We start from the raw sequence: 22,152 nt of genomic DNA on the forward strand, positions 1-22,152 counted from the left end.
ATCCACAAAATAAAACAAACACATTTAAACTTTCAATGTAACTTTTAACTCAAAAGATCAATTGGTAACTATCTGGAGCTCTTCATCCTATAGAAACTGCTTCTTTCCTCAGGTTCATCATTTGTCCCTAGCCAATGAAACTGACATGTATTTGAAAGCATTTTTCCATACATGAACCTGCTGTTATGGGGGTACAGCAGGCTGCAGTGCAACAAATATACTGTGCCAACCTGTTTCAGTTCAGCTCTCAAGAGTGTGTTTGTATGTGCCTGTGAAAGGAGGAGAGGGAACAGTCTTGGGGGGGGGGATGATGGGAGAGAGGGACTGGGGCGGCAAAGCTTAAGTTCTTTTATTTAGTGTATGCTTGGGGGTTTTCTGTCAGCGTCACTTGGAGAAGTTCTCTATTTATTTATTTATTTATTTATTTATTTATTTGTTTGTTATGTTTCCTTGATGGTGAGAGAAGTTATGGTGGCCTAGGGTGTGGTTGATCATCTCTGGCTGGCTGCAGTGGGATTTGTTTGTGTGTGGGTGAGGGGGGTTGTTGGGTTAAGTTAGCCATATTGAATCATATGCCGTTGGCGTGTTATGAGCTCTTTATAGTGTGAGTGGGCACTGTTATCTTGGAAGATGTTCAGTAGGGCCAGTTCTGGGGTGACTTCTAGTACCTGTTTAGTTATTTTGCTTATTTCTGATATGACTGCGCACATTCCTTTTCTGACTGGGTCCTCGATTACTTGGTTTGGTGGGATCTGCTGTTTCAGACACAGCATATGTCTGAGAAGGCCCCATGTGGGATCATGGGAAGGAGGTGCAAGGAAAAAACTGTTGTGACATTGATTTCTTGGGCAACTTGGAAGGGCTGTGGTGGGATCCAGAAACGGCAACCTGGAGCCCCACTGACCACTTAACTGCTCTCTTCTCCATCAGCTTGGGAGCTTTTTCCTGAAATGCTTGCAGGGTAAAATAGCATCCTTTGTCTTTTGAGCATCTTTATCAAGATGCTAACAGATCTGCCTACCTTGATCAGTTGTGCTTCAAGGGAAGCGCAATATTTCCCAGCCCAGATAGATGTTAACCAAAAGATCTCACAATAGTCATCTCCTTGCAGGAGCAAGGAAGCATAGGAGAATCAGATGCACCACAACAGGGCTCGGCAACCTGCAGCCCATGGGCCACAAGCAGCCCATGGGGGTCATTTAACTGCCCACGAGCTGCCCCCAAACTGAGCCACCCACTCGGTGAGTTCCCACGCACTGTGCTAAACTGGCGCAGCATGGAGCAGGGACTCGCTTCTGCGGCATTGGAAATCATGTCTGCGCAGAAGCGATCCAGCCCACGGAGTGATCTCTGCGGGAGTGAACTGGCCCAAGCGAGGTAAACCTTGCCAACCCGGGCACCATAAGAGCATCTTGGATGGGATAGTTTTCAAAGAGGGCTAGACAATTGCATGGAGGAGAGGCCTATCAAAAGCAACTAGCTGTGCTGGCTATGCTCAGCCTCCCGTTGGAGGGAACAATGCTTCTGAAAAGCAACTGCTGGAAGCTACAGACTCCCCAAACATGTTTCAAAAGGCCCCTTCCTTCCCTCTGCCCCATTACCTGAGGGTCGTCACGTCTCTCCAGGGATTTGGCTAGAACAAAGTATATGTTGGGGAATGGCTCCCCCCCCCGCAAAGAAAAGGAGGAATCAGCAGGCGCCTGGCTTCCAGCCATGCTAGCACCAGTCTGGCACATGAGGGTGGGGACACGGGAAGGAAGCATTCCTATAGTATAGGACACTCAACTGGCATTTCCACCTACCTGATCTCTAAGGCTTTCCCCCCTTGTTCTGGCCTGGCTCTCTCCTAAGGAAGATGCAAGCTCTTGCTGGAAGCCACTGGAGGAGAGAGTGTTCCTACGATTCCCAAATGTTTCAAAAGCATCTTTTTGTTCCTTTAGTTGCTTGATATAATCATAGTATGGCAGGGTTGGAAGGGATCCCAAGGGTCATCTAGTCCAACCCCCGGCAATGCAAACTCCAGCCTTCTGGTTACCATTGTAATTCTGCATGGTGTGGAGAAAGGGGAGAGAGAAATGTGTTGCTTACACTCTCATAACACTGATATGAGAGCCACACCATGCAGCCCTTTCAATAACTAAAGTCTAAAGGGCTGTCATATGGAGGATGGAGCAAGCATTATCTGAGGTCCTTCTTAATGTGCCTCCTCTACAAGGGGTCCGGAGGATAGCAACATGATAATGGGCCTTTCTGTGGTGGCTTCCTGTTTGTGGAATGCTCTCCCCAGGGAGGTTTGGCTGGTGCCTTCATTACATATCTTTAGGTGCCAGGTGAAAATGTTTCTCTAAAACCAGGCCTTTGGCTGATTAACATTCCATGGCCTTTTAAACGTGCTTGTGGGAGGTGTTTTTGGTTTGTTTTTGTTTTATTATGTCTTTTGTGTTCTCATTTTGTATTTTTATGTTGTGAACTGCCCTGTGCTCTTTGAGTGATGGGTGGTATACAAATTTAATAAATAAATAAAACAAAGCAAAACTCTGACTTAGTGCAGTTTTGTGTAAGTTTTGGCCCTCCAGATGTTGCTGAGCTACAAACCTATTCAGGCCATACTTGCTGGGGCTGCTGGAAGTTGTAGTTCAGCAACTTCTGGAGAGCCAAGCTTCCCCACACACAGCTTAGCAGGACTGCATGGATCCAATTCTTGGAATAGCAAGGCTAGCTTCATGGTGAGGTAATGGCCCTCTAAGTATAGGCGATTGAGGTAACAAAGGAAGTAGCTCTGTGTCAGATGACAAATGGGTGGTCCCCCTCCCACAATTTGCTGGTCGTTAGAAATACAAAGGCCAGAGTTGTGAGTTGAGTTATGTGGGCTAGAAGATGGAATCTGCAGGCTAGGCAGCTGGGAGTGACAGACCCATGTCTGATTTCTGTTGGAATCCAAGGCTGTGGCTATGGGAGATGCAAGACTCTCTTGGGGTGTTGATGCTGTGAGCTCCTCCGTTATAGGTTGAGGTTGTATATATATATATATGTAAATAAATTGTGTATCCTAAAGACACCATAGTCTCCACTGTCCCTTATTCTGAAGGACTGGTGCCTGGAACTCCTGGAATCTTGCACTGCTCAGAGACTGGGGTGGCATGCAACAGTATTTATAAAAATGCAATTCTTAGGTGTCCACACTATTTTTGGAAGAGCAAAAAAGAAAAAAGAAAAAAAGGGAGGAGACCAGAACAGTTTGGCCATGCTCCCATTGGCTTCATGCCCATAATTCCACTGACCATGCCATTGCAACCTCCTAGCCACCCCACCAGGTCTAGTGGCTGCCATAGGCTGCTGTGTCCACAACGATTAACTAAAGGTGTGTTACAAGCACATCATTTTTTCTTTTTATGTTCTGAAGAAGTACAAGTCTGAAGAAATAAAGGCAAATCAGTTGTATAGCAACGCCCCTTTATAATATGAGGCCTAACATTCAGTCACAGTATAAGAAAGTATCCAAAGGGGAGCTGCAGAAATTCCAACTAGAATTCCTCGCACCCCGAATAGTAATAATGATTTCTTGCAGCTCAAGAGACATAGAACTAATTCACACTTGCAGTTTACCAGTCCAGCAATCCACCTTCGGATGAAGTGTGAACTCAGCTGCTTGGGAGTAATTGTATTCTAATCCTTCGCAATTTGCACTTCATTAATGAAGTGAGAGTTAACCCTTGCTACCACCTTGCTGAATTGTATGCAGATCCTGCTCCACTTCTGGTTCCTCCTGGAATTTAGAGGTGGAGTTAAAAGGAGCATTTTATTTTATGATGTTCTATGTTTTCTAGAAAGAAGCACGGTATATCTAGGAATGTTACAGAGAGGTTCAGGTGACCTTCAAATACTGCAGCATCCCACAGCAATGGGTGAGAAAAGACAAGTACAGGCAGGATGCAATGGAAAGGTTTAGTGCCCTGGGATGAGAAAATACTTCCTGACAATATATTAAATATGCTTTTATCTCTGAAAGGAATTGCAGTCAGGTAATCCTCAGTTATAGGGACGCAGGTGGCGCTGTGGGTAAAAGCCTCAGCGCCTAGGGCTTGCCGATCGAAAGGTCGGCGGTTCGAATCCCTGCGGCGGGGTGTGCTCCCGTCGTTTGGTCCCAGCGCCTGCCAACCTAGCAGTTTGAAAGCACCCCCGGGTGCAAGTAGATAAATAGGGACCGCTTACAAGCGGGAAGGTAAACGGCATTTCCGTGTGCGGCTCTGGCTCGCCAGAGCAGCGATGTCACGCTGGCCACGTGACCCGGAAGTGTCTCCGGACAGCGCTGGCCCCCGGCCTCTTGAGTGAGATGGGCGCACAACCCTAGAGTCTGGCAAGACTGGCCCGTACGGGCAGGGGTACCTTTACCTTTACCTTTAATCCTCAGTTACTATGCCTTCAACCAATCAACAAAAGTGCTAGGATCTCACTGTTCTGTTCCCACATTAAAATCCTGAAGGCTAATTGTGTGGGAATTAGATAAGGTAAAAACACGGAGTGGGGAACTTTCTTGTAAGTAAATAAGTAAACTTCCACTGGCACTCTGAAAGCTGACTTCAGTAGCAGATATGGTGCTGTAATTGGATCATCATTTATATTGTATTATTTCAGTATATAAGGGACGCGGATGGCGCTGTGGGTTAAACCACAGAGCCTAGGGCTTGCCGATCAGAAGCTCGGCGGTTCGAATCCCCGCGATGGGGTGAGCTCCCATTGTTCGGTCCCTGCTCCTGCCAACCTAGCAGTTCAAAAGCACGTCAAAGTGCAAGTAGATAAATAGGTACCGCTCCGGCGGGAAGGTAAACAGCGTTTCCGTGCGCTGCTCTGGTTCGCCAGAAGCGGCTTAGTCATGCTGGCCACATTACGCCGGCTCCCTCGGCCAGTAAAGCGAGATAAGCGCAGCAACCCTGGAGTCGGCCACGACTGGACTTAATGGTCAGGGGTACCTTTACCTTTACCTTTATTTCAGTATATATGTCCTATAGAAAGCAGAAACAAGCATCTACAATAAAAATGTAACAATACAAACTTTTAAGTTTCACTTCTGGTTCAGAGTTTGCATACCTGCAGAGACACGTGGACAGTCAGGTAACATGGACTCTACTGATGTATCTAGAGGATCTGAACTTGACACCCAATTACAGCAGTTCTGAAATTGAAGGGAGACAAATTTGAATAAGAGCATTTATTCAGAACTTTATGTATCCATAACAGCCAGATTTTAAGAATAGGGATTGCAATGCCAGAGTAAGGTGACAACTGCAGTTTGTGAGCTGAAGCTCAACAAGAAGTAGCTATCATCCTGGGGTAGAAACAAGCACAACAATAGGGAGGGTGGGAGGGAGATGCAAAAAAAGGCAATGCAGTGAGCCAGTATGAGACACGCTCAGTTTTGATCCCTGGGGGAGTGGATATGAGTGGAGTTCTCTGTGGACCCAGTTAGACCCACCCCCCAAAGTGAGACTGCCTGCCATTGGTCCAATCTGGCAGGTAGGCTAACTCAATCTATCCAACCAACCAGAGGGAGAGACCAGGGACTCTTCCCTCTGGCAGGAAACCTCCCGATGCTGCAGCTGCTATGGCGGAGGACAGGCTCTGCCCCGCAAAGCTGCCAACAGCTTAATTAATTGACCATTAATTAATGATCATTTATCTCTTGTTTACATATATACCAGTCAGAGAGTGGCTGTAAAGCTGCATGTAAGGAAATATATTAAAGAAAACTTTGTTCACATATTAGTACAGTACTGATAGGTTAAATGTAAAAGTTTCTCTTTATGGAAATACACTACATTTATTTTTACATTTTCTTTTCTAATCTACATCTTTGGCTAAACAGTATCAGTTATATTCTGCTTTATTATGATGATTATTATTAAATTTTTATCCCACCCTATACCAGTAGATCTCAGGGCGGTTTACAGGATAAAATCACGATACAGAAACACAGAATATATAATCAGAATCAAAATCAAAATAAGAATAACCCAGTTGCTTTACTTTACAACTTAATTGCTAAATTTGCATATTAAACATATTTATAAAATGGGCAAATCATTATTTCATTAAATATTTCATTCACAATTTTTTTCCTGTAGAATAACAATCTACAAAAGCTTTTGTTAAAATGTTAAGAATTTTCATTTCACTTTTTAAAAATCAAATAGCTACATTAAAACACAGAAATACTTTTGTAACATACAGCCAAACAAATGTGTAAATATTTTTACTGAAGAATTTTTTTAAAAAATCCCATTAATCATTGTTTCAAAATGGCCGATTGTTCTTCCTTGCAAACAAGCATGTATTGTATATTTTTAGATGCTTGCTGCCCTAGTTGTGCACCATGGAATCCGTCCTCACTGTGGAAAGATCCTTGACTGGTAGATCAAGTGTCTTATTGTAGTTCCTTAATTCATTCTGTCTGGAAGAAGATGTCAGCTGTGTTGCAGTGAGGAGAGAATTTCAAAGACTCCAATCCCCACCAATAAAGGCAGAGGAATGGCTTTTGAATAGATTTGTCAAGGCAACCCTACTGTTCTGGGACCATGGAGAGCAGGAAGAACATAAAGGAAGGGTTGCTGTATGAGATTAGAAAGTGAAGTTCACAAAGCATGGCAGATTTTTGTAAGAAACAGTAGATCAGTGAAACCATTGAACTGTGTGAAAAACCCATGAAAACAGTTAAAAATATAACTGGCTAGTGTGTTTGTTATCTTTTCACTAAAATGTTAAGATGGCAATATTGCTATATTTTACAAAGGCTTTATTTAAGATGCACATTTTATAATTTGCATGCCAGTTTTTAATTAACAGCTGATTGTGGAACTGTAGCACAGTAGTAAATTACAAAAGTAGTGGAATTTTTATGAAGTATTATATTCATTTGATATAGGTAAAATTAATATTATTACTGATAGAACATTACATCAGAGAATTTGAGATAATACAGAAGATTTGAAGACAATTAACTAGTTTTATATACAGTGTGCCACTTGCCTGTAAGAACTAAGTATTCTCAAATGCAAAGTAAAGATATGAAAGTGGAAGATTTGTTTTATCAGTCATCACAGTGCCTAATAAATTCAAAAATTATGACTTCTATTGGCACTAAAAATAGGCAGCTCATGATATAGGGTAGATAGATGAAATGAAGAATTGCTATTTTAACTATTAATTATTTCAATGACAGCAATTAGCACTACATACACAAAGCAATTGAGAGAAGATTTTAATTATTATTCATTCTACCACTAGAACTAAGCCCAGTGAAGTAAAAATATACCCAGGTGACAAGATATAGTTTTAGTAACAATCACCTGAATTTCACACAGTGTAAAATTACACAGTGTAAAAATACTACTTATATGAGATTCTTTAACATCCCATCCATATTTTAATTCACTAGCCATTATTCTTATTCTTTAAGATCCACTTTCTGAGAATGAAATAAAAGATAATGAACATGTCATGTTTAAATGTATTCAGAGAACAATTAGTTATCAGATTCAAAATGGGAGACTTAAATTTAATATATATATATTTCCTTATGGCGTGTATTTAATGTTCTGAGTTCTCATAAAGCAACTTTGGATTTTCTAACAAAGGCTTTAGAAGTTTGGGGGTTTTTCTTTCTTTTCGTGTGTATGTATTTCAGGTCAGAGTTGTCAGCCTTTATCCTAGACAATTCTCTGTCCTTACCATGGTCTGTAAAACTAAATGGTTAAATCAGAAACATTAAGGTTACAAATAATATTTTACGAAATAAACTCTAACATTCAATCCTGATTAATAGCACTGGGCCAACTAGCTGACATTGGCTGAAATCCTAAATGGCTTCTCCATTTACATAAGGCGTTGGCATTTTTCATCAATTCCCACTCAATAAACAGCCCTGCTGCACCATATCTTACACTAGTTTTAAGGTTTCCCACCTCAGTGTGACTGCCCCATTTTGTGGAACAGCATCACTGCTGAGATACGGCAGATGCCCACTATCTGTACTTTCCAGAAACAATTGGATACATTTTTGTTTCAGCAAGCTTTTCTAGATAGATGAAAACGACCAATAGCTTCACATAGGGGTTAAACAGCATTGTGGAGAAAATAGTGCCTTGCACCATAAAGATAACTGCCACGGGGTCAAGAAGTTCTCTCCCAATGCTATTTTCTGGACTTGGCCTCAACAGTAGGACTGGAAGCGCTATAACACAGTTCTCCAATCCAGGATGATACCAACATCAGTGGTATGAAAAGCCACAGAGAGATTAAGAAGGAGCAAGGTTCCTTGTCCTGTTCTCAGCAGAGGTCACCCACCAGGGAGACCAAGGCCAATTTAGCCTCATGGCCAGGGCTAAACCAATTGTAACTGATCTATGTAATCCATATGATCCAAGAATTCTGGCAGTTGACCTTCCACAACCCTCTCTACCACCTTATCTTGAAAGTGGGCATTTGTAACTGGTTGGTAGTTAGTCTAAGGCAAACAGATCTAGGGCCAGCTTCTTTAGGAGTGTCCATATCACTGTGACAGGCATTGGTCCCTCATGAAGTGAGCATAAGAACAGCCTGGTGGAGCAAGCTAATGGCCCATTTAGTCCAGCATCCAGTTCTCATAGTGGTCAATCAGATGCCTGTGGGATACACACAAGTAGGACCTGAGCACAACACTCTTCCCTTCAGCTGTTTCGACAATGGTATTCAGAAGCATACTGTCTTTGACAGTGAAGGTAGAACATATTCATCGTGGTTCTGTTTGCCTTTTTCATACACTGGGTTGACATTGCTCTGGATGCAACCGGTCAAATTTAATAAGCCAAGAAGGATGGGGTAAAGCATAAAGAGGACATGGATTTTGGGGTGTGTGTGTCAAGTGACTTTATCCTCAAAATGTAATCAGTTGGTTGAAGGGCTCTGGTGGGAGTCAACAACCCTGCACTTTCTGAAAGAGCTCTGCCAACCAGCTACTTAAAGATACAGCACAGGCTGCAAAATGCACCTTCTTCATCATCCGTACTGCCACATAGTAGGCACATTGATGTGCGTTAACCAGTGTTTGGTCAACCTAAAAGTGAAACTTGCGACCCTTGTACTCCAGTCTTATGAATATGTTATGTAAAAGCACACACAGTCCTGATAAAACAAGAAATGTTTGTACATTTCTACATAAAGTGGTACCTCAAGTTACATACGCTTCAGGTTACATACGCTTCAGGTTACAGACTCCCCTAACCCAGAAATAGTACCTCGGGTTAAGAACTTTGCTTCAGGATGAGAACAGAAATCGCGTGGCGGCCACGCGGCAGGCCCCATTAGCTAAAGTGGTGTTTCAGGTTAAGAACAGACCTCCGGAATGAATTAAGTACATAACCAGAGGTACCACTGTATTTATTTTACAAGGTTGGCATCTCACTGTTCAAGGATTCACAAAGGAAAGAGCCACAAAAAATACTCTTCAGTTACAAAGATCTTAAGTGCCAGAATCAGAGAAAAGGGAGTTAATGAGCTTTGAAGTCATCCTGAAGTCATTTCCTCCCTTTTTATGACTTGGATCCCTACTTGACCTTCCACAAGTGGTATTTCATCCAGTGGGGACTTCTGCTGGAGAAAAAAGGGGGAGAAGATTTTCCCACTTTGCTCTGCATCTGATACCCCCTTATTCTTCTGTAGTATACCTCAATCCTCCAGAGCAGGCTTCCTTAAACTTGGCTCTCCAGATGTTTTTGGCCTACAACTCCCATGATCCCTAGCTAGCAGGACCAGTGGTCAGGGATGATGAGAATTGTAGTCTCAAAACATCTGTAGGGCCAAGTTTGAGGAAGCCTGCTCCAGTACGTATTTATTTTGGAGAAGTGGCACATGGTTTAGCAGGGCCTAGGGGATCCATCAAAAATCACCTTCCCCTTCTTCTGCAAGCAGGAAACAATAGAGTTCTGCTCATAGGATTTGAGGATCCAAATATAGTTACATACCGATTACATAAATGAAAGGAAATCAGACTATGTTCAAGCCACAGGGTAAATTTCAATGAGCATAATAAAACTGGAAAAGATTAGGTTTGCCAGCACACACACCAGAATCAAGCCTCACCTCTCGCATCCACTCTCGAATAGTTTTGCCAGCTTCTTGATGCCACACGTTGTGAACTGAGTCCGTCAATGCCACAGCAGTAACTTTATTCTTTACTTCTGCCTCTCGTTGAATCATCTGTAGAAAACACAAATCCAAAAAGTCTTAAAGTGCAAATGCGTCTAACTTTAAGCTCGCCAAACTACTCAAGTCTTTTTGCTTTTCACAGGAATCGATTCTAGAATTTAAAGGGATGGGTAACAGCTTTGAGGGTTTCTACAATCAAGCAGTATATAAATTTTATGAAATAAAACAAATTTATGACATAAAAATGATAAACCACAGTAAAGGAAAGCCAAGATTCACAAAGGGACTTCAAACTATTCTTTATGATCTTGTTTTGCTGGTACCCAGGGTCAAGTTCACTCACAGAAACAAGCTACACTTACATTTCTTTAAACAAGCCATAGTTTAACATTATGTGCTGACCGGTCCTATTCTATGTTCTTAAACTGTGATTTATGAATAAGCACAAAAAGAAATTTTCAAATAATAATAGTGTACAACAGAGAACACAGCATTAGAAAACAAAATAAAAAAATAAGAGAAGAAACATTTGTTGAAATAATGAATGATAAAAAAGAGTATATATAACCTATGTATTGGGTGGGTAAAATGGTACTAAACATCTTTGTTTTGCTCTTTTTCATTGGGTACAACTTAATGTTCATTGAATTTGCTGTTATGGCTAACTCAGCATTTTAAAATTACTATATTTTATTGAGTTCGACTATACTTTAAACCCTTAGCTAAAGAAGACACAAATACCATCACTATAATGTAATGTGAACATAGGTATTTTCATGTCATATCAGAGCAGTGGCCCATTTATCTAAACCAGAATCTTTGTTATTATATACAAAGGGTGAGTTTTACACAATGTACCTGGCTATATATTTGTGATGATTAGCTGAGTTTAGAAGCAAACATCCGTTAGATTTATTTTTAAACACACATCTTCTCTGGATGGGAACACATGGGTCATGTACTAACAATGTGTAATGCTTTTCCTGGATTACTAGTTACTGGTACAGTCAGCACTAAGTGATTGTAGTCGCCCTTGCTTAAAAGATGACCAAATTCATGGTTCTTTTCATCATTAATTTGAGGACTGTCTTGTTGGATCAGATGAAAGGTTCATCTAGTACAAGGTTTTTTCCCCCAAGACTGGGCAGCCTGATGACATTGGGAAGCTCCTTTTGCATATAACACTTCAGCTCAATTTGAAAGGATTTAGTATTTACAAGCCTTCCTCAGAGAACTCTTCAAGAACTGTTTTCTGAGAATATTTTCCTGGCTCATAAGTTGGCAGTCTCTTGTGCATCTACTCTTTTAAATTTTTGATAAGCACCAATTTTTCAGTAAGTTTTCCATTGCCCTCCAAATCTTAACCACGGATCAGATATGCAGCTGTGCGAAAACAGAAAAAAATAACACCAGTAGTTGATTTTTAAGGCTCCAGAAAACTATGTAGTTATTTGAGCATAGCTCTCAGGAGAGTTTGAATAGGGCACAGCTCAGATAAACCCCTGAGCCTTGGAAACAAAGGACATGTGAAATCCCCAAATTTGTAAACCAAGTCCTAGCGAGCTCCCCCAAAGCTGAGTTTTACAGCTTTGCCAGATTACACATTCTCGTGTAAGCCTTTCTCCTAGCAAATATGACTGGTTAGACCTCTACCATCTCTAACAAGCTGCAGGACTCAAGGAGAGCCAAGTTAGAGTGGTACCTGCCACTGTGTATGCAGGGCATAAAATAAATATTGTCTACCTCTCATACGTAAAGTGTTGTAAGTCTGAAATTTGGACAGTTTGTACAGTTCCCCATCACAATAAATCTTCTAGACCAAACCGGAGTGATAGGACATCTAATATCTATTGATGACAGTATTTTTCAAACTCGGGTCTCCAGCTGATGTTAGACTACAACTCCCATCATTCCCGACCACTGGTCCTGCTAGCTAGGGATGATGGGGATGATGGGGATTGTAGTCCAACAACAGCTGGAGACCCAAGTTTGAGAAACACTGTTTTATGATGATTCTGAATAAAGGTTTTAACAAAGTATTCAACATGCCTTAATTATAGAGCTGAATCTCCCTACTGATAAATACATCAACCCAACCAAAGTGTGTGTGTGTGTGTGTGTGTGAGAGAGAGAGAGAGAGAGAGAGAGAGAGACAGAGAGAGAGAGAGAGAGAGACTGATTTCTGTTAAAAAATGTTTGTGATGGCTGAAGGCTTAAAAGGAACTCAATGAGAGCACACTTTTCACTAGGACAGCAGTTAAGAAGTACACTTAAAAAAACACAACCTTCCCTGTATTTGACTGACATCCTGGAAAATAAAAGAGAGGAGTCTTCAATATAGAAATAACCAAGGAAAGAATGCCAGAAGATTGTGTCTTAAAATATTTGCTTGTAATGTAGAAAATACCCAAATGAGGACTTCCGGGTTAGCGCCATCGGCTAATGGCGGATTCCCTCCGAGCTCCGGAGGGAATCGGCTCCGCAGGAGTTGGGTCTTGCCGCGGCGGCGACGCGGGGACCCTCAGAAATCACAGGCGGTGAAGCCTGTGAATTTGGTGACTCGGCGGGCACCATTTGCGCCCCCCGACCCGCGAAGGAGCCTTTTTAAAGGCTTCGGAACGGGGGACGGGGTGAGCGGCGCAGTGCTGAGAGTCGACTGCTTCTCCTGCGGAGTGAAGCCGCATGCCATGGTCGGAGAGCGCTGACTTCTTCTTGTGAACAATTGGACATTAAAAGCAACAACCCGTGAGTAGTACGGAAATTGGATTTACAAAGAAATTTTTTTTTAAATTAGGCACGATCGGGGAAGGCGCAAACAGGAAGTCCGTCTCCCCATCTTGTAAATAATCTAAAGCAAGGATCAGCTAACTAAGGTTGAGAGAATTTTTTTTTGTTTATTGGGCAAAAGACATTAATTTCACGATTTGGCAGTATAAGTAATTTTACTGGAGGATAAGAGCTAATTTTGGGAGCTGAAGTGCCACCCCCCCGGACCCGGGAGTGATCCGCGAGAGAGCCTGTTGAAGAGGTATTGAAGAGTTGACAGCTGTCAAATTAGCTGTCAAGACTGAAAAAGAGAACTTTGTTTCTGTTGTCTCTGCTGGTTATATTTGTTACAATTTGGTTATAATTTGTTGAAAACAAGGAAGAATTGATACAAACTAACTTGACTTTTGGATTTGAACTGGAAGGAATTTTAAGTAACCAAAATCCCTCTAGAGGGGGTTTTGGGACATTACAAGAATGGCTGAAGGAGGGAAAATACATGCTAAATTGGACAGAGTTTTTGTTCTCTTGGGAAAGTTACAAGGCCAAATTGATGTTTTGGCTACAAATGTTGCAACTCTGGATTTAACAGTAAATAAACTCATTGAATTTGATAAGGACTTGACTCAGGAAGTCCATGCAGCTGGACAAGAGAAACTTGAGAACTTTGAGAGTGTGGAGAAAGAGATATATGTTGTTCCTGAGGAAAAGGAAGGAGGAGCTGTAATGCTGCAGATGACAAAGGAGAGCCAGAGGCCTGACATGATGGCTACAAAGGAAAATAAGAACTTGGTGTTGAAAATCTGGTTTGAATTGGAGATTGAAGAACGGAGAGATCTCCTTATGTGGAGATCTGAAGATCCAAGGATTACAAATCTGATTAAGATGGAAGTTGGAGCTTTGGGGACATTTGGACTTGAAAGGAGTAAGAAACAAGATTCGGGCTCCACTTTTAAGTATGGAGGTCTGGCTGGAAGAAACATGGATCCCATTCGGCTAGAGCTTCTCCGAGATCTGGTGTTTAATATTAAGGACTATCAAAAAAACCGGCAGAGAGGAATTGAGAGAGAATTAAGAGCCTCGGACGTGAGATCTCCAGGCTGATAGTAGATTAAGACTGATGGACATTTGTTGGGGATTGAAACCGGGAAAGGGGGGGCTGGAGTTTGGGGATCCAAAGGGTGCATAATTACAATCTGTTTTTGCTTTTACTCTGTTTTGCTATTCGTATGAAAATTGGGGAAGTCGTGGAAGGGAATTTGGGTCGACTTTAGAAAGAGGTTTTAAGAATGAGTATTGATATATAAATATTGATGTTTATAAGGTAAAATTGGCTTTTTAAAAAATGAACTAAATAGAAAAAGGTCAAAAATTGGGGATAAGAACTTGTTGAACTAACAATTTGAATTGGAATATAAGAAGGGGAGGTGTGGGGAGGTCAGGGAAATATGTTATAGAAAAATAAGGATTGTAAACTTTATGTGTTTTTAACTTTTTTTGTTTTTTCCTTTTTGATTTTTTAATGTATTAAAGTGGAAAATTTCAATAAATATCTTATAAAAAAAAAGAAAATACCCAAATGAGAGCTATTTACAAAAGATATAGCTGAAACTAAACTAAGGTGATATAAATCACTTTAGATGCAGGATACCTGGGATGCAACCTAATTCCATATCTTTAACTAAAATATCATTTGCAAAGGCATTGTTTCTTTACGATTCATAGATGAAAGCCTCAATGCAACTAAAGTTAGTTGTAACTAATTCCAGTTGAAATCAATGCAACTGTAGTCAGAACTAACTATAACTAGGTTGGGGCCCTTTAAGATTGGCAATAATAAGATTTAATACTTAAGGGCCCAAACTCAGCTAAAGTTCATTGTAACTAAGTTCCAATGATCTGCCAAACACTGGAAATATGGAATAAGACCACAAGGTGTCAGCAATTCCCATGTTCACCAGTACTACCATTGGGCACAAGCATACAATACTTGAAGGCCTTTAAGAAGGATAGAGAAGCTCTGATGACTTGGTTGATGTAACGAGTGACCAATGAGTATATACATGCCTTGGGCTTCTGCAAAACACTGTGTAATGTCCAAAGTGGAATTGCTTAGCAGAGACTCAACATTTCAAGACAGCTGCAGAGCTTGAGCATTCTCATTATTTTACAAATTTCAAATCAAAGCTATTTGTCAAAAGCAGTCCTTACTTCTCTAGAATGAGATAACATGTAAAATCACAAAGCAGCAGCATTTCATTCCTCATTTTTATTTTTATTTTTAAATCCCAGAAGTAAATAGCTTTAAAAAATGAGTAACATGAATCTAGTCCTACTTCGGCCTAGATAAGCTTTATGCAATGGACAGCCAAATATCTCTTGGAATATCACAGAAGACTGAAACAATAACTTTTCCTATTACCTGGCTCTTGTCCTCTGAGGCATGTTGCCTATGAACATAGAAATTGTATTTAGCTTGCATGGCTTTGATAGATTGATAGATTTACACTACACAAACTTTTCTATTTTTTTAGGGCATTGAGTCACTGCTTGTGTGAGTAGACAGCTTATGAAACCAGTACCTCTCCCTCTCCCCCTCTGCAACCCATTTACTTCCTCCCAAACCTCTCTAAAGGTAAAGGTACCCCTGACCATTAGGTCCAGTCGTGGCCGACTCTGGGGTTGTGGCACTCATCTCACTTTATTGGCTGAGGGAGCCAGCGTACAGCTTCCGGGTCATGTGGCCAGCATGACTAAGCCGCTTCTGGCGAACCAGAGCAGCGCACGGAAACGCCGTTTACCTTCCTGCCAGAGCGGTACCTATTTATCTACGTGCACTTGACATGCTTTTGAACTGCTAGGTTGGCAGGAGCAGGGACCGAGCAACAGGAGCTCACCCCATCGTGGGGATTCAAACTACCGACCTTTTGATCGGCAAGTCCTAGGCTCTGTGATTTAACCCACAGTGCCACCCGTGTCCCTTCTCCCCAAAGCTCCCTAGAACCACCCTAAATGGTATGGATGAAGCTTGTTTGAGCAAAGCACAGGCAGTGCAAAATGCCTTGGCCTGACTTGGGTTATTCCTCCAGCCAAATGCAGCCTGTATCTCCCCTAGCCCTGCAGCCCTCAGGAGAGGATTTTGGGGGAGAAAGGGGAGAGGAGGGGAAGCAAAAGAATGGTTGCACAAGTCACCTTCAATTTGTATAGCCATTGTATACAACTCATTTAAACTAATTGTGTATAACTAGTTTATTTTGTCTCTTGTAAAAAAAAGCTCTTATAACTTCACTGGATCAATGTGAATGTTAATAATACTAGCAGGGGTTGGGGAGGTTCTATCCAGTCTTCCCATACTCTATACTATTCCTGATTTTGAAAATCTTGATCATGTTTGTGTAACTGTCTTTTGCACTAAATTAAAAACTAAACTTAAATAAAAAACAAATTACCCTTGTAATAATGTGCACCAATGCATTTATCGTTGTAGTTGCCTTTTCCTATATCCTTTTCAGCTCTAGAACTTTTTCAGATGGCTGGGGGAAACCAACACTATATACAGTATTATAAATGTAGCTGGATAAAAAAATATATATAATGGCATTCTTTTCAGCACTTTTCATCATAATCTCCTATTCCTAAACCTCCATATTCCACCCCCACACCCTGTTTATTAGATTGCTGCGTGTGTGTTTGGTGGTGGTGAGAGAGATAACCAAAACATCTGGGATAATTAAGTCTACACTATATTAATTTGAAAAGTACATAGTTTTCCTCTGACCTGATAGACTGCTGCTGGGTCTACCTGGGCAACCCATGGATATTCTAGTGACTAGAAAATCTGACAGAATAAAGTGCACTAAAGAGAAGGGGGAAATAGCAGTTCTTTAGGACCATTTTCTACTTCCTCATGTTGAAACAAATCACTCTTCAGTCGCAAGTCTGAGTTCATTTGCTGGCTAAAATATTTTGCGTCCTAGCTTCTTTCTAGAAAGCAGATTGAATTTTGGCCTTGCACAGGGTGCTGCTGAAATCTGAAAGACCAAAGTCTGCTCTTGACTTAAGACCTATCTAGTCTACAGTGAAAGGGACGCGGATGGCGCTGTGATCTAAACCATAGAGCCTAGGGCTTGCCGATTGGAAGGTCGGCAGCTTGAATCCCCGTGACGGGGTGAGCTCCCGTTGTTTGGTCCTAGCTCCTGCCCACCTAGCAGTTTGAAAGCATGTCAAAGTGCAAGTAGATAAATAGGTACCGCTTCGGTGGGAAGGTAAACGGCATTTCCATGCGCTACTCTGGTTCCCCAGAAGCAGCTTAGTCATGCTGGCCACATGACTCGGAAGCTGTCTGCGGACAAACACCGGCTCCCTTGGCCTATAGAGTGAGATGAGCATGCAACCCCAGAGTCGTCCGTGATTGGACCTAACGGTCAGGGGTACCTTAATCTTTACAGTAATTACTGTTGCTAAATGTTTTCTGGCCAAGGGAAAGTTTGAACAATAAAAAAGTGGCTTACTTCATCTAAGGAGATCTAGGAACAACCCTTTTTAAGAGCAATAAAATATCTAGTTCTGTATATACGTATGCCTATAACTAACACACAAATCATACCCTCCAATATTTCTCCAATGAAAATAGGGATGTCCCATTCCATGATGATAATTTTATTATTTATACTCCACATATCTGACTGGGTTGCCCCAGCACTCTGGGCAGCTTCCAACACACATAAAAACATAATACAACATTACACATTTTTTAAAAACCCTTTCCTACACTGGATTGCCTTCAGATGGCTTGGGGGTTGGATAACTCCATACCCTCCAACATTTCTCCAATGAAAATAGAGAAAAGGGGACATTCCAGGATCAAATCAGAAACTGGGACAGCTTCTCTAAATCTGGGACATCTCTAGAAAATAGGGACACTTGGAGGGTCTGCAAGATACGTCCCTTGATCACAGATTTAACAAATTGATTGACCTTTGTTCCTTCCTTAGTTCATTTTAAGAAATTATACGTACACGTAACAACTTAAAAGAGGTTGTCTGCAGATCCTTTGTCCAGTTTGTGTATTTGGCCCAGCCACCAACTTGGTTATTAGCTAATATTTCCTTCCAATCAAATCCACTCCTGAATATCCACATGCTGCTGAGAAAGATCGTTTTCAACTTGTTCCGCATCTGTCTCTGAAGGAAACACTTCTCATTTCCTCCAATGCTGACCTTACAACCAATCGTTCTTTTGCTCATTTTGTTGCCTTAAACACTCCCCTTATCCAGCTTCTAACCTCTTGCTGCCTTGTACAAAAGTAAAAGGAACAAACTATTGGTTTGACCAGGAAGATTTTATTCGCAGCAGTTTCAGAGACTAATAGCAAATTTGGTGCTATGTGGTAGAGGACTGGACAGTATCAGGCGTGTATAATCTATTACTCAATAATTGTTCAAACCTTTAAATATACTCATTTTAACTTTACTTATAACATGTATATGCTGAAGCATTTATGAATAAGAGAAATCATATTAAATATAACAAAATAATTGCAATGTGGAAAGAAGATAATAAAATTACATCTTGGGTCAATTTAAGAATCACTTTAGTTATCTAATTTTAAAGCCGGACTCTTAGCAACTGACAAACAAGTACTGCAGAAAGTCTCTTTAACCTTAAAAAGCCAGATACAGGGTAAATACTGACAGCAAATTCATTCTCATAGTCCCATCAATGTTCTCTATCCACTTTCTGAAGGAAATATTTCTATACATGAGGAGGTCATTTCATCTCATTTGCAGAAATTTTCTCAACTGAGAATGTCAACATGTGTGCTAATTCTGGCTCCACTAGTCACTGGACAGAGACAACTGATGCATTAAACAAAGGCCACTGAAAAGCCATCAGCTGGGAGCAGCTCTTAGTCACTACTAAACAGGGGGCAGAGCTGAATCAGTGACCTAGAAGTGAAAGACTTTGTAATCTGATTACCAATCTTTTGAGCTATGCAGTCCATCCCCCTTTCATTTTTACTGATAAGAGAGAATCTTATTACCTAAGCAACTTTTGTAGCCTTTTAGCAATGCAAAAGCTTTCATTTAGTGCTCCAAAAGGAAACTCTCATGGGCACGCGTATTAGCCCATCTCAAGCATTGTCTCTGTACTACTTTCCCTTATTAATTTCAAAATAAATTTATTGGTATAAAAGTCTACTGCAATGGCGTTTCTGATAATGATATATGGTAAAGCTCTTGCTGGTTATTAGAGATGCTGATGAGCTATTTTCACACAGAAATGGAGGCAGCAGAGCACTTACTGGCAAACGATAAAACTAAGTGGCAATGGAAAAATAATTTGGTAGTTTTCCTAGATTAGGAGCAGAGTTTTGTTTAAGTAGTTACAGGAAAAGTCCCCCCCCCCTTTCCAAAGCATGGTTGTTTGATGGTTATAATGCTTTAATATTTTTATTGCAGTGCTTTGGGTTTGCAAATGTGACAACATGCATTTTAAAAGGTGTTGAAAATGATCTCATGTGACAAGAGGATGCTGCTGTTTCTTCTTTTTGCCTTGGCCTTCCTTTCAAAGGCCTCAGGAAGAAATCTCGAAGACCTTTCCTGTCAGTTTCCCACTTCTCTACAGACATTTTGGCCTGTACATGAACACTGCTTCCCTTTGGCTTGAGGTAATAAACGATTAGCTACAGCAAACTGTAATATTTCAAGTTATTCTTTGCTAGAACGCACTCAGTCAGCGTTTCAGATGTAATACATCAGGATTTGGAATTAACTTTATTTATAGGCAAATAAAACATCCTGCTCGGAATGCGGTATCTATCATAAGAGGCCATTAGTTTGGAGTTCATCAGTACCAACAAAGTAGCATTTTGAACTATACAACATTTAATAGAAATAACTCTGTAGTAGTGATTAATCAGTGTTTTCCTTATGAAGTGCTAAGGCGAAAGTAGATGGTACCTGTTCTTGTTAAATGGTAGATACCTATAGCAAATGTTCCAAGTATATCATGTACAAATCAAAATTAGCTGAGAACTTTGCTATAGGCAAAATAGTATATACAAAAGTAATAATATAACCCCATATTAAAATCAAAATGAAGTTTGTCTTCCTCACAGCAATCAATTAGTTTCACTGAGATTTTTCCATGAACGATACATTTTAACTGTTGCATGAAAGTATTTATGTACCGTATTTTTCGCCCTATAGGACGCACTTTTCCCCCTCCAAAAATGAAGGGGAAATGTGTGTGCGTCCTATGGGGCGAATGCAGGCTTTCACTGAAGTCAGGAGAGAGGGGTCGGTGTGCACCGACCCCTCTCGCTCTCCAGGCTTCAGGAGAGCCCCAGCGCCAGCCCCATAAGGTCGGGGGACAGAGGGAGACGGAACGCCGCCATCCCGCTGTCTCCCGAAGTGGTTTGGAGGCTGACGGCGGGGAGACCCCGCCGCGAGCCCCGCAAGCTCCGGGGACAGCTGGGAGACGCAGCGCATCTTCCTGCTGTCCCCAGACCTGATCTGAAGGCAGGCGGCGGGGAGAAGAGCGCTTCTCCCCACTGCCTGTCCCGCAAGCTCCGGGGACAGCTGGGAGCCGCAGCGCGTCTTCCTGCTGTCCCCGGACCTGATCTGAAGGCGGGCGGTGGGGAGAAGAGCGCTTCTCCCCGGTGCCTGCCCCGCAAGCTCCGGGGACAGCTGGGAGACGCAGCGCGTCTTCCTGCTGTCCCCGGACCTGATCTGAAGGTGGGCGGCGGGGAGAAGAGCGCTTCTCCCCGCTGCCTGCCCCGCAAGCTCCGGGGACAGCAGGGAGACGCAGCGCGTCTTCCCGCTGTCCCCGGACCTGGTCTGAAGGCGGACTGCGGGGAGAAGAGCGCTTCTCCCCGCTGCCGGCCCCACAAGCGCCTGGGGGGGGGAAATAATTTTTTTCCTTTATTTCCCCCCCAAAAAAACTTGGTGCGTCCTATGGGGCGAAAAATACGGTATATGAATAGTCAATATACTGCATGCAATCTATTTCTATGGATTTCTCATACTGCTAGTTTAAAAACTTTGACTATTCACTAGTCCATTCAATGAATTTTTCAGTTTTTAGGATCACTTCTTTTTTGTAAACATGTGTCAGAATCCCACAGCACTTACATAGGCAAATATCAAACTCAAAACAAAATTAATCACTAGGTAGCAGTGAGAAAAATGATATACTGAAGAACTTCATAATGTACTTTTATCCAAACATTCTCCTCCCTGAATAAAAGGCTCATCACCATTGACCATTTTTATTATCTCACTTGTTGGTATACTTAACTAAATAATTTTGGGGGAGGATTAAACCTTAATCAATGTTTTGTTCCCTCCAGAGTCTGCAAGAGTATTAAGGAATGACATGTTGTTTCTTTTTCTACCTACTGGAGAACTTGGAGCTCTGCCAGACGGTAAGTAAAGAATCAGCCAAAGTTGGCTGTAGCCTATGGGCTATATTTGTACAACCTTCTTGAAACTTTTGGATAATATCTTAGTGAAATTTATAGGCCACAGAAAAGAACAGTATGAAGATTAAATAATCATTAATGTTACATTAAATCACTAGGAACACTAACTATGGCATTCACTGATGTTCTGTCAGTATTGAACTCTGGCCTTTATGACTTAGAACTATTAATGCTAGAGAATCACAGAAACATGTTTTTCTACTTCCTTTTTCAGTTTTCTAGCTCATATATACACTGGTAAAATATTTTGTGAATGGAAGAAATGAGAAATTTCAGCAATTAAGTTCTAATTATACAACAGAGCAATTTTTGATGTATTATTCGGTTATTGAATATATGCTTTTAAACTTCTAAGGCTTGTTCTGTGCATATCTTTCTCTTGACCTTTGTTCAATGGAATTACAGTAACTCTTCAGTGATTCCTTCTCACTTGTTTTCTAAAGCTGTTCAATCACACTTGCTAGCAAGAAGCACAGCTGGCAAGGGATCTAAACCTCATCACAGGGCAAAGTTAGCCTTCTGGCTTTGCCAAGAATGACATTTCAAATGAAAAAAATGCTATTTATTGTGTGGGGCATTTGATTCTGTATTTGATTTAAGTGCAAATAGCTGCATCCTTTGTACTAACGCTGCATTTAGACACTACACTAGATTAGACAGTGCACTAGAAACAAAAACAGCAATGAATTAAACTGTCTGGATTTTTTTTTAATAAGAATACC

At 41.4% G+C, this 22,152-nt stretch overlaps 1 protein-coding gene across 10 annotated transcripts in view; it reads right to left on the minus strand.

The window, feature by feature from the left end:
• The window catches only part of FAM172A (family with sequence similarity 172 member A), a 238,723-nt gene that overhangs the window by 81,285 nt on the left and 135,286 nt on the right, over window positions 1–22,152 (minus strand). For 9 of the 10 annotated variants that reach the window (XM_053408778.1, XM_053408785.1, XM_053408784.1 and 6 more), the window contains 2 exons: window positions 10,114–10,230; window positions 5,089–5,173 (listed from right to left, as the gene is read on the minus strand). In XM_053408778.1, the coding sequence (XP_053264753.1) occupies window positions 5,089–5,173; window positions 10,114–10,230 (202 nt within the window). Of the gene's footprint in view, window positions 1–1,802; window positions 1,879–5,088; window positions 5,174–10,113; window positions 10,231–22,152 lie in introns of all 10 variants that reach the window. The other variant, XM_053408782.1, reaches the window with a different exon arrangement.

Source organism: Podarcis raffonei, chromosome 11 (assembly GCF_027172205.1).
Source record: "Podarcis raffonei isolate rPodRaf1 chromosome 11, rPodRaf1.pri, whole genome shotgun sequence".
NCBI classification, from domain to species: Eukaryota; Metazoa; Chordata; class Lepidosauria; order Squamata; family Lacertidae; genus Podarcis; species Podarcis raffonei.